The sequence below is a fragment of the Meleagris gallopavo genome, chromosome 3, assembly GCF_905368555.1.
Source record: "Meleagris gallopavo chromosome 3, MGAL_WU_HG_1.1, whole genome shotgun sequence".
Taxonomy (NCBI): domain Eukaryota; kingdom Metazoa; phylum Chordata; class Aves; order Galliformes; family Phasianidae; genus Meleagris; species Meleagris gallopavo.
The window spans coordinates 42,499,070-42,517,373 of NC_139406.1; the positions used below are offsets into that span (position 1 = coordinate 42,499,070).

The window sequence follows — 18,304 nt, forward strand, 5'->3', positions numbered from 1 at the left end:
TTGTGTAAGACAGAATACCAGGCTAGAAGAATCATTTTTGAGTGTTGAAAGCAATATTGCTCATGTCGAATTGATAACATTTTCACATTACTAGGAATAAAAAGTAGTGCTTAAGCCTACCACTGAACTGATTGTCCAAGCTTTACCAGATGAAGACACGATATGTAACAAGTCAGCTTCTGTACTGCAATCCCACCCCCTCCCCAAACCCTAAAACCAAAATAACTAAGTATTGCTTAGGAGTAAGAACCTTAATCCTTTATGTACAGCAAGGAACCCTCTAACCACCAAAGACAGAAATCAGAACCAACGGTTAACACATACTTTATTTCTGTATTTACAATGTTGAAAATAAAATACATTATATCTGGCTCTTCCTAATAAATGCAAAAATAGAAACCTTCCTTTTCAACAAAAGTGCAGAAACATAAGTTAGAACATGGTAACTTTAAAACATAGAATATTATTTCTCAGTGTTTTTACTATGAAAAAGCACTTGAAAAACAAGCACCATAATTCATCTTAAAGATGACTTTCCATCAGAGCAGCATCACAGGGCAAAACAAATAAAAGGTTAGTATGGAAATGTAGTAGCAAATCATTGAATATTTTAAATGGCTTAAACCGTCCTAAACAATTGTAAGCTATTCAGACTATTCTTCTGCAATAGCTTTACCACATAGTCGAATGTTAATACAGCCATATTTGGTCGTGTGCACTGCCAAGAGACCTTCAAATATGCCTTCTGCCTGTGGCTTGAACTGGACTGGCACATTGATGTAATGATGAGATCTGCAAGGAGACAGTTGTGCATATTCATCATCAACAACCAAGCAAACTGCACCAGATACTGAAGTTCTAGTCCTTATTTTCACCAAAACTAGACATTTGATGCGTACTAGACCATCAAGTTTATTTTTACAGTTTCGATTATTACTCTTCTGAAGGAAGATTTCAAAAGGTGATTCTTTTCTACAGGCTACACAAAGCGTTGAAATATTTTATTGCTGCTGATTTATCTGGATAGGTTTGTTCTGCCTCTTCACAATAATACTGACAGCGCATCTATTACATTTATAGCAAAGTTACTACATGTCTTCACAAGTCTGTTGATGAGCATGAAATGTACAATTCTCAATCAATTTAAAGCTGGTAAAATATTTTCAATTATTTTTAACTGCCTCTACGTGAATAAATATTTCACTGAATCACCACAAGCCAATACATCAATCCTCAACCAGTATTTTCAAGCTGTTGCATCACATCTTTTTTGGTTGGTTACTTCTATTCAGATTGCATAGAAACATGCCAAATAGTAAAATTCAGCTGTAGGTAGGTTATAAAGGGTGGCTGTCTTAACTGTCAAAAGCCTAGAGCGAACAAGTTAAAGTAAAAAAAAAAAAATATAAGCCATATGAGCAAAAAAGCTGGAAATGCTGAGCAGAAGCCTATTAGCCATGCATCCGATGGAAATATTCAGTACTAACAAAGAAGTAGAAGTAACAGGCATACATTAGAATAAGGAAAAACAAATAGCAAAACTCGCTAAGAAAAAAGGATTTGTTTGTTTCTTAAACTTTATCATAACTCTAGTTCTCTGCTTTTGGCAGTATTAGTGCTATCCAGCATCTTTTAGAATGTGTTCACTTCCTCTACTTTTTATTATTTTGTTGCTACTATATATTAGATACTAGATATAGAAGAACATCAGTATGACCATTTCATTTGTAACAGATGCATTGTATTAGAAAACAAAAAAGGTAGTAAAAATTGAAACTGAAGCTCAAGACTCAGTCTGCTGAAGACTTTACAAAAGTAAGAATAAATATAAGAGAAAGCCAGAAGGTGTGCTCAAGTCTGTATCTTCAGAGCAATATATGTATGCTTCCTTACATAACCTATCATATAGTCAAAAAGAATACAACCAAACTCAAGCTTACACTATCAAAGCAACAGTAAGCCATGTATCACTCTTCAAGAGAAGTCCACGTCCCACTCTCAAAAACTGATTTCCAAAACAGTTATTATATGACCGCAGTAATGGCATATGGCAACTATATTTAGTTTAATCTGACCACAGAATTCAAATGTCCATTTAGTTGGTGCTATACATTGTCTTTTAGAAAAGCAGAATTAATCAAGCACTGCTCAGTTTGCTTTGCAGCAGTCAATGTATTTCTGATGACTAGGATAAGGTTCAACACTTGAATTCTCATACTTCCCAATCCAAAGGGAAAGATCCTATTTTCATTTTCTTCAACTAAGTAAACTGGGAAGTTCAGTCTCCGAGTACAATAGTTCTTCAGGCTACCCCACAGCATAAGTAATCTCAATTAGTCTATGATGGCTTCACAGCCTTGTGAAGTTACTGTATCAGTTTCAAGTGGTATTTCTGAAGCCTGGCATGTCTGATGCCTACTTCATAGTCAAATACAAACTAATACTGTGGCCATATAAAAACAATATTTTGATAGAAACAGCACTGGTAAGTTGTAGCTAAATCACTGTAACCAGTCAGACCTATCAGTGATGAAAGATGGATCTCTAGAATAGAGGCTACGGAACCAAAAATAATTAGTCAAGCAAAGAACAATTTTACCTTTAAGAGTATCTGAAACTTCTGCTAGCCTGTAATCAGGTTGTTTCAGATGGCTTTTGAAGGCAAGAGAAACATCTTAGTTTTCAAACTTTTTTAGATAGGCATGATCTGGTAGTCCTTCCAGAAACCGAACTTAGTCAAAGGTTCTTACAAAATCAAGTGCTTTAAAAGTTTCAATTATGTTTGTAGAACTTAAAGTTAACATGTTTTAGACACTTCAAAAGCTTCAACAACTTTGACAAGATAACCCTTTGCAGTAAAAATAATAAAAATCTATTTGTCAGCCAACAGGACTCATCTTTTTAATATCAATTCCTGCAAAGAATGGGCGGGAAGAAATTCATTCTGGACGTAAATTAGCTAACCAACATCTTCATGGTTAAAAAACAAATAAGATGGATAGATAGATGCCTTAAGATACTTGGTGAAGATTATTACAGTTGCTTACTGGTTTTGCTGCAGATTTGGTTGCAAGATGCTCTATTTGGAAAAAGCCCATTGTTATTTTCAATTCAGCAAACTGTGGTAAAGGACACTAACTGTTGGCACTTGTGAGCACATAACCAATTGAACAAGAACTGGCATGCCACTTTAACGCTTCAGAAGGTGAGATTCTTTATTTTAAAATCAAAACAAGACCCTGCGATTCCATTACTCAGATATAACACTTGATGATGCAGAATTACTTTCAAATTTGGCCCTCAAAATGAAAGGCATGCAACAAACCATCTTTATTGCCCAACATTTTTGATTCAAAACATAGATGATACTTTCTATTTTTACACTCTTATTAACAGACTACAAGTTAACTCCAAGTTCCTAAACAGTTCTCTTGTCTAATTGCTTTTGAATATTACTTCATCAAATGCCCAGTCAGTCTGGGTTAGATGGCTTTCTTGAGATCCTCTTTCATGCTGATCTGAAATAAAAGCCATTTACAGAACTTCTTTTAATGGTGGTTTGGTTTTGATAGGTTTTTGTTTTGTTTTGTTTTAAAGCACTTGTCCAAATTAAGTAATTCTTCTGTGCTTTATGCTCTTAAATGGGAGGGCTTTTTCAGAGTTCTGCTGATTTCAGATAAATTAATGTTTAAAAGCCAGAAAAGGTCAACATTTATAACTGAAGAAAAATAGCCAAAACTACCAGAAAAATGTTTCTGGAATGTGATTAGAAGTAGAGTACATCCAGTTGAAAACCTTTTGAAATGATATTGAATATTTGACTTGTTAACTCTACTTTGGATAAAAGCACTAGGATTTTATCAACTCCCATAGAAAATATACCAAGTAGATTTGACTGCAATCCTAAAGAGTATTTTTGAAACATATATCTTCCAATTAAGTTACTCACCTTTTTTCATGGACTGTTCAATACATGACTGTCCTTTGCCTAAGGCTGTACAGCCTCAGATAGATCTAGCAAGTTGTTTTTATATTTGGGTAGATTTTTATCTTGTTCACTACTTTGGTAATAAACACTTTAATGGCAACTTTAATTAAAAAAACGCAAGTGAAGTAGAGGACTGACTAAAAAGTGTCTCAGTGGAGTTACAACACTTCTTACTGGAAACTGGCTTCAAAATACCTCAAATACTGCGGTTAGTAACATAACATCTATTTACAAAGATGGGGCTGTGAAGTATCACTGGAAGAGAAGAAACAGAATACCCAGGTCTATTTCCAACCTTACACACAACTTCTATTCTGCATATACTTAGTTCCCTCATCTTTAAAATGGAGAAATATCTAAGTGCTGAAAATGTATGCTGTATGACTTCTAATGAAATGGTTGCATTTTTATCTTCCTGACACTCCCACTGTTATAGAGGAGCATGTTTGATGCTGTATCTCTTTATGAGATGACTAACAGGACTGTCAGATACCTGCAGTAATCAACTCTCAAGATGGCTAGATTTATTTTGAAGGGCTGTTATCACCAACTTGAAACTTTATGCAAGTAATATGCTGAACTACTTGGTATGACCGAGCAATTCCACTGGCTGCTCAAACCTACATTTGCATCTTTCATGCAGCTCTGCAGGTTTGTCAAATTAGAAGCATGATGAAGGCAATTTGGTCTGTTGTGTACAAAGTATAAATGGAAGAAATTACTTGATTGTGCACAACAGGCCAAATGGCTAAATGAAGCATTAGGTTTAGCACGAAAAGCAGCAGCACTGTTTTCAGTGAAGAAATTGGCAGATGCAGAAGTAACTGCGTGGGATCATTCTGTTTCTAACCAAGATTACAGAGCGCAGTATTAGCGAAAAAACCTCACATATTTAACTAGACAGCTAGGTCTTTATTCCTACATTTTAGCACTGTACATTGAGAAGATACTTATCTTACTGAATTAATTTTTTTCATTGTTGTTAGGTAATAATGTTAGCACAAGAGTTACTTACCTTAGAGAGTATTTTGAGTGCTTGATGTAGAAAGGCTCATTGGGACTCAAAAATTTCAGCTGCAATTTAATACAAAACGCTTAAAGACCCACTGTATCTAAGCCTATTATATTCACTTTATAACACGGTTAAGACAAACAAGGTAGTTTACAAATACAGCATTAGATAGATCCAGTATTTAAAAATGAAACATGCCCAGATTTGTGCACTTGAGAAAAACTGAAATCTCAGGATATTTTAACAAAGTTTAAAAAAAAAAAAGATAACAAGAAATCTATGATCTTTTTAAAAGATCATAGTTTACAAATACCCTCACTGACTCAGTCAAGAAAAGAGAAAAATTACAGAGGAGAGCAAATTTGTTCAAGTATAATACTGTCTTTTGAAACTAACAACACAAGACTTGCACTATTGCCATCTTATGCCCAGAGTAAAAAAAAAATAAAGAATAAAAATAAACCTACATAGAACAGTTGACCTGCCAGAAGGATTTACGAAAGCATGTACTTAGAAGAAACCCCATCAGACTTACCAAATGTGTTCTAAATGAATTATTCCGCAAGTTGACTTTTAACGTGCGTGATTCCCCAACTCTAGTTGGAAGAAAAGTGTACAGGTCTTCTGGTGCATACACCCCACGAGTTATCTCATTTAGTCTGATATGGAAAAGGGAGTTAAGATAATAAGATTTTACTTATATGGTCTGGATATATTGATTACTTCAAGACATTTATATTTTCTTAAGAGAATAAAGGAAAAATTGAAAGATCTTGAAGGCATCGATTCTCTCACTTATGTTTCATAGGTTATACATTTTAGCCACTGAAAGTCTAATGAAAGCATCACTGCAACATAAATATGAGCTTGCTTACACATGCTTTTACGATCTGAATTTTCCCTCCATATGCTTTACTAGACAGCTAGTCTCTTTACAGGGATTCCACACTTAACCAAAACATTTTACTCTCCTGCATACTCACATCATCCCATAGTATAAGAATTGTAGATCAATTTTAGAGAAAAATAGCAATGTTAAGACATGCAGTACACCACATTCTTACAGTGAACTTGAACATTTTGTAAAACCACCAAAATGGGTCAGTAAACAATTCTGTTGCTGATACTAGTTTTCACAATAACAAATTATGATTAGGCAACTTAGGAACTTAAATGAAAAGAATGTGAAACTGAACAACGCAATACGACACAAGGTTTGGTCAAGTATGTTTTTGTAGCTATTTGCTCATATAGGATAACTAAGATTGGAAGAGGCTCAGGAGGTCTCAAGTTCAACACTCCCTTGCACCAAGAGTATCAGTTATGGGCTCAGAAAAGGTATTTCACAGGGCTTTATCCTGGTAGGTCCCAGAAATCTCCAAGGGCAGACAGCAGAGCCTCTCTGGGCAGCCTGTTCTACCACACAGCTATTGTAACAGCAAAAATGTTTGGTTGTGTTTCTGAAACTTCCAACCATTAGCAGCATCTCATTTCAGTTCTTGCCCATACATACCCTGCTTTAGTTTTACAAGCTTCGGAGCAAACCTTCCTTTTAGGTATAACTGGGCTTCCAGCTTCTATGAGGGTATCCGCGGAAGCCCTTCCAACTGCAGCTGTATTTTCTGCTTTAGTACCCTATTGACAAAGATAAGGAAGCCTTTACATTCTGTATTCAAAAGGTCCCAAGTACTTAAATCATTTTCCTTAGCCAAGGGAAGGGAGTAAGACTTTTTTTTTTTTTTTTTTTTTTTTTTTTTTTTTTTTAAGTATAGTATTTCAGAACAGTAACAGATCATTGAGACAGTGCAGCAGCTTGGGAGAACCAAGCTTTTGCGTTTTATGTACCATGTTTTGTCTTTACTTGTTAAAAGGCAGTTCACAGAACACTAGTAGTGCAGTACAGGTGGAATCTCATGAAGGCTGCAGGAAATTTCTCTGCAGACATTCTTGAGGCCCCTGTGCCTCAAGAACAGCAAAGTAAGCAAAACAACTGCTCAGAGAGGAAGACATCAGTTATCATTGTAGTTTAAATTCCCACCAAAGCACAAAGCCTCGTAATACTTCTGCATTATGAAGGATACATCATTCCCAAAGGGACATCACTCCAGAGAAAAAGAATCTGATAATGCACTAAATAGTAACTGTCACACTTAGAAATGAGGACAAAATATTTACCACTATCACAACCTCTATTCAATGTACTCTCTAACACAAGAAAACCAGATCACCCAAAGGGAATATTTTGCCAAACAGCTACTTCAAAATTCTCCGCTGTCTGATGAATCTAGCCAGCTACTGTCTGGTGCCCCTTGGGTTACAACATCTTGACAAAAAGACAAAGAACTAAAGAACCTCCCACACGTATGGTCACACAACAATCTTTTTTTCCCCAAATAGCACTGATGTTTTAGACAAGCAGTTGATTTCCTTACGCAGGGAAGATTAAAAAAAAAGTTCTCTTCAATAGAGCTGCTATGACAAATTTGTCTTTCAGACATTTCTCTCCTTGAAAGAGCTGCGAGTCAGTCTGCCAGAAATAGCAGCAGCCAACAAAAAACCTTAATTTTAAGAATATTCTTCAGTTGCAAGTAACCCATGAACCACAGTAGAACCCAATACCTAAAGATAAAAAAAGCCTGCATATAAGTCTTGTTTCAAGAGCTTTTAGTTTTCCATGTAGGAAAAAATGATGGGTGTCATGCTTCAGTGTAATCATTCAAATTCTACTGGATCAACAGGGCAAGTTCACTGCAGAAGAATAATACCCATAAAGGAAAATAACTAGAAGTTCTATCTTCCCCAATTTTTATAAAAGTATCTTCAAGTATTGCTTTATTAGACACCTTAGTAATTTCTCCTCAAATGAAAGTCATATGTTAAACATTCACCATATGGTTCTCTTGATCCCAAAGTAACTTCAAAAGTATATGAATACATTTAGTGTGAAATTGGAATTAATTTTGCTCACTGAGCTTAAAAAAGTTTTTTTTCCCCGTTACTCCTGGAGTACCCAAATAAGATGAAGGTTCCACAGTGTTAATAACAATAAAAATCAAATCAGAACTTTTAGTAAAATATTCTGTATTAAGCATTCAAAAATTGAGCTCGATTTGTTCACTTTGCCTCTTGCAAAATAGCACACTAAAAAGTTACTTAACAGCTAAAGTACACAGATCACATTAAAAAAAAAATGTCTATCATTTGTAGTATTTTCAAACAACACTGGAATTCTTCATGCAGTCCTCAACTTCCCACACAATGAAGAAGCCATCATAACCTAGGTCCTGCCTCAGCCTTCTGACAGGTTCTTGCTGATTGACTGCTTCAACAAAAAAGAGATCAATACCTAAACCTAAATGCTAATCCAAAGTATTTGTGCACAATGGTGGCATTCATTTTTTGCCCATTGATCTTTGGCCAGTTCCTCATAGCAAGTGTTCATCAGGAAGAGGAAAAACTAAGTTTGCATTGTCAGCATTAACAGGAAGAGACTGCAAAGGGCATTCACAGTCCTTCCTCTCTTTGTCCCTAGGATCAGATGTGGAAACCAGTTCTTCCAAGTTGGAGTCTACGCTTTCTAATGGTGGGAACTGCAAATGCAAACAGAGCAAAGTCACAGCTAATTGACTTTCTAGGAAAAAAAAAATGAAAATGGTAAATGTCATTGATTTTCCTAACTTCACCTTGTTCTAGTTCTTTCCTGATGTCGTTCACATCTCTTTCCAACCCTATTGAAGCGGTGCTATAAATATATACCACTCTGTCATTGTGAATGACAGTCAGTCTTCCTATTTCATTTTATCAAAAATCACAGCAGTACCCCACCGAGGGCAAGCCTAGCAGGATATAAGTCCTTTCCAAAGCTGTAGTAATGTAGTATACACTCTTGGTTCCTAGGACATAATAGGCAATAACTGACTTGTCTTCTCCTCTAAAAGCGGACTGTATTAAAAAGCTGCAAGAGTCTAAGTAAATGATCTGTGTTGACTCCTCTTGCAAAATGATATCTAGTTTCCTTATCTAGTTGATAAAGATTTTCTACTCTTTATCAAAAATGATCTCAAGATATTTCAAGTACTTTCTGTAATGCTTTTTTCCTAGAAGTATAAGAAAATGCTGGAAAGATTTAATAGTTAACAGCTTTAAGTAGAATCAAGAGGAAAGAGAAACAAATCTGACATGCTAGTTCAAAAACATTGATATCAAGTCATGCTGCTCAAAGATTTACACAATTCTGACAACTACTCATGTTCTCAGAAGAGAATTATTCAGAGCTCTAGACTTCTAATAAAGAATTCATCTTTTCTCAAGCTTTAAACAGTCAACTGACAGATGTTTTCCTCATTTTATGGGAAATTATGTTCAAAGTATTTGATGAAAGCTTAAAAAAAAATCTCAAAACAAACACTGTGCAAGTCTCATTCTTCCGTACAAAATTAGAAGTCATTTAACAAGCCCCATTTTCAACACAATTAACTTCTGGGAAGAAAAAAGATCCTACAAAGTATAAGGTATCTTCCAAGAAGGGTAAAGTAAGGTTCCTACAACCGAGGCAGGCTTGGTTCTCTGAAGGAAGAACTCAAATTCTTATCCAGGCTTCTCAGAAAAATAAAGTCCAATTTTCCAGAGAGGACATGAAAGCATATGTAGCAATCACACAATATCAAAGTTCTTCACATTCAGCTCATCTAACTAAGCATTAGAATTTACTTATCTTAAATATTTAAAAATAGATTCTGTGTCCTATGCAGACTCACTTTAGATAGATGGATGGTGAGGCAGTGACTAGAAGTGAGCTAAGAACCGATTTTCTGTGCTCTCTCAACTCCCAAACCCATTTCTCTAGGCCTCATCATAAAATTAGAGCTCAGGAGTATGAGAAGAGCAAAGAAGAGCTCCGATTTAATTGTTCTCATGTATAAATCTAAATAATTACCCACATCTATGCTGAACTCTGATAAAATGCTCAAATTGATTTCATTAGAAACATACCCATATCTCCAAAGCAGGTGGTAATAAACTAAAAACTGAGCTACATATTGGATCAAAGTTCAATTACTTTACTACTTATTTACAGAAATAAACCCGATGTATTTAGCGTGTGATATAAACAAATCTGCCCCTACAGAAATGATTCCCACAGGAGTTTCTCTACTGTCTCTGAGTAGAAAGCAAAATTTTACATGTTAAATGACAAAAGATAATGCATTATCACATAAGCAAGACTAAAAACACATTTTTGTAATATAAGAGAAACAGTTCAGGCTGTATCTTTTTTCATAGTATCACTGGGGCATATCAGCAATAATACAGTATAGTGACATTAAGATGTTATCAAATAACAGGATAGAGTTTATAGCATTTATATACTCACTGTTCCAGAAAGCTGAAACCTTAATTTGTGTTTCCAACTAGGTTTCTCAACAGGGTGACACTCAAGGTCCCAGAACTGAGAGTAATCCCCACTTTCTCTAGGTAAAAATATTAGAGAAACCTACAAAAACAAGAAGAAAAGTTTGCCAAAGTTCAAAATAATTTACAAAAAACTCCATAACTTTACTTGTACAAGCTTTCAGTAAAGCCAGCATAATTATTTATACACTACAGAAATCGATGCATGCATTCCACACACACACACGCACACACACACACAATCTTGCAGAAAACATTATCATTCATCCTCCTTTGCCTGCAAATGAAAAGGTTTGGTAAAAAGGGTTGTGCAACCAGTGCACAAAATTTGAGTTCGGCTATCTTGTCTTACAAGAAGTGAGCAAGCATTTGTACAATTATTTTTATTAGGAAAATGAGGGGAGAAGAGGACCAGGAGGGGACTGTGTCAACTAAGCTGTGAATAACTGTACTCTTCCACCTCAGATCTATAAAAGCTGTCTGTTCTACAATTACTAGAAGGACTGAAATTTAAACTAAGTTACTGGTCACACGTTTGATTATCCTTAAAGGTCAGCCACGTAACAAAGGCTCCTCTCTATATGGTGTTGTACCAGGTTACTTCAACTGTAATCTTACATTGTTTCCATAATTGGGGTTTGAGAACAAGAAAAAGGGAGCAGCAGGTTAGAATAGATCACTACAACTATATTTTTTAACTAAATATTATCAGATTCACTGAAAAAAAAGCAAACCAAACATGATAGCAACCTATATGTTATCAGTTCCAGCCAACAGCCTCATCTACCAACAGTTAAAATGTTGCATCTGACCTAGGATTGCTAAGGCAAATATATTGGTTTAAAGATGCTTTCCAACATTAGCAAAAAAGTTCTTTTTTTTTTTGTAAATAGATTGTAAATTGTATCATCAATATCACAACCTATAATGATTAAAATACAGATATTTGTGCAGATAACAGATAAGAATAAGGTAGTATTAGAGAAGGAAGGTGAGGGGAAAAAAGCCCCACAGAAACCCATTCAGTAAATCCTTGGATGTGTTTTATAATTGTGGTTATGAAACCCTCTACTGGCCAGAAGGTAAAATTGTAAGTCAAATGAAATCAACTTCAGGACCAAACAATTGTTCCTGAAGAATTATGACATAAACAGGAGCTAGCTCTCACCCCAGTTTTGCAAAAACACAGTACAATTTCTAATAATCTTGTGGATTTTATAAAGCATTTTTTTCTGTTCTAGAATAGAGTATCTTCTAAAACAACAAAACAAAGTAAAACTATAGATTGCATGAAATCTTAAAATCAATTCAGCTGACATTGTAACACGTGTGGTAAGTAGATACGGACCACTTAATACAAATAGATATAATGAAAGCCAGCTTCAATAATTCAACTGTTATTTCAGAAAATTTATCATGGAGGGTACTATTTTACAATTAAGATAAATTAGTATGCTTGAAACATCACTTTACCTTCTCTTTTCCATAAGCTTCAAGTGTACCAGAAACACGGTAACATCTGAAAGCAGAGTAAGTAGCTCTATAAACAGAACCAGTTCCATCCATGGCCTGCAAATGAAGTTAGGCACCAGATTCAGAAGGGATTAGAACACATGCTGCCCTCCCTTCCCCCTGCCCCCACCACGCTTACATAAGTCTGAAAAAAAAAATGCACCCAATAAAGCTATTTTCAAATAAGCAAATTACATTCAATCCCTAAAAGCAAACAACTTTGCTTTTTGAAGCTACTACGGTACTTATGCAGTCATCACAACTACTGACTTCCAAGTTTAGACGTGGTGCACTAACTGGAACACTACATACTCTGTCTTCACACTCATGGCTACATTTACAGAATTTCTGGGATATGAAATTTTTTTCATCGTTTCATAACCATACTAATTCTAGCACAGAATCAAATGACCATCGCAGCATTCAGCTATCAAGAAATAGGAAACTATTTACAAATACTAGTTACAGCTACTACAGTAACTGCAAAATCAGCAGTAGAGTAGTTAGATATCCTTTTCCTAAACTTTAAATTACCTACAGAGATATAATGCAGAGAATTCTGGAAGCATGTGTCCCGTAACAGGGCAAGTTAGATTAGCATTCTGGATCAGAAACAAACACATCTTTCATGTATGTTTGACTACTTAAGTGCAATCCAGAAGACAACACTGGATGAGCAAAAGCAAGCACCATAAGCTAGTAAGTGAACCAGAAATAGGCTCACAGAGCACTGATTCCCAGCCAGAGAGTATACTAGAGAAAACAAAAGGGAAAATTTTCCTTTATATGGACAGAGTCAGAGTGGTGGTGAAGAAACTCTGAGTTCAGGCTCAAAAAGGCATACTTTCTCAAGAGCTAGAGGGAGAAAGAGAGAATAAGTAAAAAAAACAAAAGGGAATTTGCATGAAACACTCAGTGCAAGTATTCACTCACTTTAACATAGGGTGGAGTAAATGATGACAAATTCCACCTGACATTTTCATCCCCCTTATTCTCCATTTCCAGGTAACTCTCTGCAAGAGAAATATCACATGTAAATATATAAATATATTAAATGCCTTTGTTTAAATACCTTCAGTTGAATTAATTTAAAACAGGCAGTTTGTTTAGAAAGAAAGCCCTTTATTTCTAGATACAGTGAAGATTACTGGCAATGATTCTTATGATGCCAAGTAGATCTGAAACTTCAGGAGCAGACTCAAAGCACACTATCAGAAATTCCTTGCAAGTTTTTACAAATAAATTTGGAAGTCAAGTCTTCCAGTGAAGAATCATATTGAAGATGCTTACAAGAAGTGAGACCCAAACTCGATATGCCTAAAAGAACAGAAGAGAACCCTCCAAAAGGCACCAAAGCATATCAAAGACAATTATGTGGTTGTATTGTCTGTAGGAGGAATTTAGCTCCTTGAAAATTCAGAGTATGAGAATTAGCAAAGAGAAATTTAAGTCAACTCCAACAGTTTCAATTTATTGCCTTCAGATTTTTGGAGGCTATCTTCACTTTCTAGTGTACAAAAACAGCACACCCCCTCCAAAAAAAACAAAACAAAACAAAAAAAACCCTTAGGATACCCAACTCCTTTCCAAGAGGAAAAGGGAGGAACACTGACTATTGTTAGGGAAAAAAAAAAAAAAAAAAACACAGATATAATCAATAAAGTAAGCGTTGGCAGTTCTAGAGGTAGTTAAATGAAAATGTAGGGTCACTGAATCACTACAAAAATACTGGATACCTAGAAAAAGAGAACACCACACTAACAAATCTGGTATTTAGATAACAGAATGACAGTTTCATACAGCAATCTGAAGAATTTGAAGTATTTACTGTAATTAAAAGTACAGACAAAGGATTTTCAACAACACGCTCCTAGATCATTAAGTACATTAAGCTCTGAGACTGGAACAGCCAGTCTCAGAGCTGACATTCCTAGAGACTTAAGGCAAAATATTTCCATTCTATCTGCAGATAGATTTGTCTAAGCATCTTTGGAACACATACAGAATGAGAATGGGTGTACTGCACAACAATATTGATGCAAAAGAAGTTCAACAAAACACAGTTAATAGTGTCCTTTTTACAGAGGCACAGTTCAGTTGCATACATCAATAATTTAAGAAATTGGCAACTTATCTGCCCATATACAAACCATCTGCAGGAAAATGTGTTACTATGAAGGAGAAAAAAAAAAGATTTCCATCACAAGGACTAACAGTTCAATGAATCAAAACATGGTAACTGGAATCAACAAATTCAAAGCACTCAAGTTCCCAAACATTCAATAGAGAAAACAAAAACACTGAAGATCTCTCAGATGTTATATTTACTAAGTATTATTACCTGTGCATTCACCAGCTCTTGTTTTAGGAAAAATTATCGATCTGCTCTTTATTTCCATTTTTGTGAAAGGATGTGCTGAGAGAGGTTTTGCCACGTGAACAGTAGGACTTGCAGACTGTAGAGTAAATAAATCACGTCTTCTAGATGGAGAGCTTGTTCCAGACACATCCTGCGCCTCACGAATCTGCACTTTAATAAACTTTTACACAATTTGGAGAGAAAGACTTAAAATAGTGAATGTTCTTACATTAAGAAGTCTATTCAGGTCTATTCTCTTGAGCTCTAAGAACGCATATTGTTCAGCCTCACATCCCAACAGAGAAAAAAGTCTTCAGTCAGTTGAGCATCTCTAGCTTTTGTTCCTGATATTTTAAGATTTTAGGATAAATTTAATTCTGGACCAAAGGAAATCTTACTGAGCACTTATTATCTAGAAGTTTTAATCCAATACTCAAAATGTTCTGCTTAATCTGAACCCCACTCCCTGCTGCCAACTTCTGCAAATATTTCTCATTTATTTGTTATTACAAACAGTATTTTCTTACAATTATGTTTTGTAAGAAATGTTTTGGAATATATTTTTAGTAATAGATCAGCAGTGGATTGCTCCTCAATAAAAGAAACAAAATAATAATTTACATTGATTGAATTTAATTGCCTTTTGCTAGAATATTCTCTATTTGTAGAGAAAGGGATCAGGACTGTCTGAAACAGAATGAAGATTATGTTCATTTTTGGCTGTGTAAATAATACTTCTAAAAATTAACTAAGAAATCTTACCGTACTTTCTGCCTTACCAGACAGATTGCAAAGAAATGGCAAACGCATTACCACGTACCAGATATCTTACAGTTAGATTGATTTGGATACACCCTTTACTTCTGCCATACTAGGTTTCTTCTCCTTAATTTTTTATTATTTAATAATTAAATCAATATTATTTAATATTTTATTAACATAACACAGTAGAAGATGTACACAATGCCAATTTCCTTCTCTACAAACTCCTTTTTATCAGCTTCTCATGTTTTTTCTTGGTGTTTTTGGTGCGTTTTTTTGTTTGTTTTCCTCACCGTAGGACAGCTCAGGTTGGAAGAGACATTTAAGCTTACCCAGATCCAACTCCCTGTTGTGGGCAAGGACATCTTCCACTATGATCAGGCTGCACAGGACTCCATTTAACCTGCTCTGAACATTTCCAAGGACATCTACAGCTTCTGTGGGAAACCTGTTCCAGTGACCCACCACCCTTATAGCGAAGAATTTTGCCAGTATATCTAATCTTAATCTACCTTCTCCCAGTTTAAAGCTGCTACCCTTTGTCCTGTCTCTGCAATCCCTGACAAAGGGTCTCTTGCCAAGGCAGTCTGCAATTCTGTATTATGCATATCATCTTTCTCCATCTAGAAGGTAAGTACATAGACTGTTTTAACCTTTCAGTGTCTTTCATTTCTCTCTACATGTACCATTATAATTAATCCAAAATACATAACAGCTGTTAAAAAAAAAAGACAATATGTACTTCTTTGGGGGAAATTACCAAGGAGATCTCATACTTTCACACTGAAAAAAGCAGAAAAATTGTTGGCTCCGTGAATTTTACTAATAAGCCTTAATTGAATCAGGGCAAAATCTTGGATTAAAATGCATGAGAAGCAAGAACTTATTCTACACATTCATTATCACAGACTTGTCTGCCAGAAGGTTAAGTTCACCTTAAGGGAGTCCAAAGGGAACTGCAGAGTCTTGTCCAGCTTTAACTCCTTTTGTCTTAAAAGATTAAATAGACAGAGATGCATACATTGTCTACATGTGTAGTCTATATAAACAAATATATATGCATATATAAAAAAGCAGAGATATATAGATAATTATGTATGTAAGAAATATGAAGTCAGCATTTCTAGAAAATGATATATAAGTAGTGAGTTGAAAAAAATTTTGATTGGCAATGCAGTCCAACTGTTCACATCATGGTATTTCTTTAGAGATTAATGAAACAAGATTCTCAATTTTCAAAACGTGTTTTGTTGCTTTGGGTTTGCTGTGCATTTCCTTGTTGTTTTGTTTGTTTGTTTGTTTTGGGTGCTTTTTTTTGGATAGACCATCTTTACAAATCTGTGGTGAGGAGGGAGAGATTTTAAACGAGAATTAAGTTTACAGAACTTGCGCTCCACACATACAAGATTCTGGCAACATTAGTAGCCACTTACTTTTTGTCCATTATCACAGTGGATGTAGATTAGCCCACTCCAAGGAATGACAGAGGGTTTTGTGGCAAGTGATGGATTAGGACTCACCAGAATTAGTGCACGGCTCCTAAAAGGAAAAAAAACATGTTTGTCCAATATGAGGATCAAGCTAACAAAGATAATAGATCCAAGCTAACAAAGATAATAGATCTCCCTAGCTCAAGAAAGAATGCACTTTTAAAGACAGTAGCTAAGCAAAGATGATCTAGAAACAAATATCAGTAGTAATTAAGTATCTGATAATATTACGTTTTGTTAGAAACTTAAAAATAACTTACTGCATAAACTTGTTATTGATGTTTCTTTAAGGGTACAGAGGGAAAAAGCACGACATACACATTAAGAAACAACCTATCAGACCATAAAAAGCAAACAAATCTACATGAATCAGAAAAAACATACTCCAGAAGGAAATTGTTCTGTTCAAGCAAAGTATGCACAAATTGCACCTTTTAAATCAATTCTAGCTTTAAAGAATTCACATGCTTTTCTTCCTCCCACTCAGAACCACTGATTTTGGAGAAAAATTTTTCAATGGTTTCTATAGGTATGTAGGTAGGGGACACCAAAGAGTCGACTAAATTCATTCCAAGCAATTACAACATAAGACAGTAATTTGACCAGTGAGAATGTAAGTTTGATTTACAATGATCCATATTCAATATCATAAAATTGCAACACAAAAAGAGGGCAGAAAGTAAGCAATGAAGCATTCAAAAGAAATACAAGTACAAAAAAATCACATTGATTTTACATTAGGACAGTTAATGAGCAAAAGCACTCAAATTATCCCTGAAGAATTAGCTTTAAGTGTCACTAGCAGAGCACTGCATTTGAAAAGTTTAATGCAAGAACAAAAAAAATCAGTCCTCATAGGAAAGTCAGCTCCATAATTATCCTCAGAATAAAACCTTCTCATACACACTTCAACTAACAGACATCAATAGCCTCATACTAACTCAGGATATTAATATTTCCTTAAAGAATTGTTGAAATCTCAGTTTCCACTAGGAGAAAGTCCTGCATAGGCACAGCCAACCTACACAAACACAAAGCCAACGTACACAAAGCCATTTCAACCTTATTATTTTGGATGAAATTATTATTACTACTATTTTAAAATTTCAGTACTCAGAATCTTTACTCTTATGGTTCTCCCACTCTCTCATACATATACAATCTGTGTACATGAGAACATGACTTACTAAGTACACAAAGTTCTCAGCTAGTATCTGCTGTCACAAATTATTTCACTGTCTTTGCTCCTATCAGCCTGTCTCTGACATTTACTGCCAACTTCACATACAAATCCAACCTGCATGGAATCGTGACCCAGATGTCTCAAAAGGATGACATCCAACCTACAGATACCAACTCTCGGTACCTTTCCCACTGTGGAATGGAGCAGTCTAGGGAAGAAAAGTCCTGCCTAACCACCTTTTCAAACCTTATTCAGAAGGGAAGCCTCCAAGACACTTCCTAAACAAGGCACTTGCAAGTCTTTCCAGATGCCAACAGTCCCTGCTCCAAAAGTGCAATTCCTTTGACAGCACCTATCAATACTTCCAACACTGAGACATCTCCATGGTAAGTCTCTTAGAAAGCTACCAAATTCAGTAGGGACTTATGATTTGATGATTCCACATTCAGACAGGTTAGAGGTTGCACCTATCACATTCCAGGGAATTTAAGGATTTTAGTTAAGGTGAAACAGGAGGTGGCTTGCATGACCTAACAAGCTCCAATGTGGCAAAGGCAATCTTTGATTTTAGGACTTTCACTATCAC

General features: G+C 35.3%; 1 protein-coding gene across 3 annotated transcripts in view; it reads right to left on the bottom strand.

The window, feature by feature from the left end:
- Positions 1–308: 308 nt before the first annotated feature.
- Positions 309–18,304, bottom strand: part of CEP192 (centrosomal protein 192) — a 58,700-nt gene continuing 40,704 nt past the window's right edge. For all 3 annotated transcript variants that reach the window (XM_085220734.1, XM_085220735.1, XM_085220733.1), the window contains exons 36-44: positions 16,479–16,584; positions 14,266–14,464; positions 12,858–12,937; positions 11,886–11,981; positions 10,375–10,494; positions 6,514–6,635; positions 5,536–5,659; positions 5,004–5,062; positions 309–792 (exon numbers count right to left, since the gene is read on the bottom strand). In XM_085220734.1, coding sequence (XP_085076860.1) covers positions 654–792; positions 5,004–5,062; positions 5,536–5,659; positions 6,514–6,635; positions 10,375–10,494; positions 11,886–11,981; positions 12,858–12,937; positions 14,266–14,464; positions 16,479–16,584 — 1,045 coding nt within the window. In that variant the 3' untranslated portion in view covers positions 309–653. The remainder of the gene's footprint in view (positions 793–5,003; positions 5,063–5,535; positions 5,660–6,513; positions 6,636–10,374; positions 10,495–11,885; positions 11,982–12,857; positions 12,938–14,265; positions 14,465–16,478; positions 16,585–18,304) is intronic.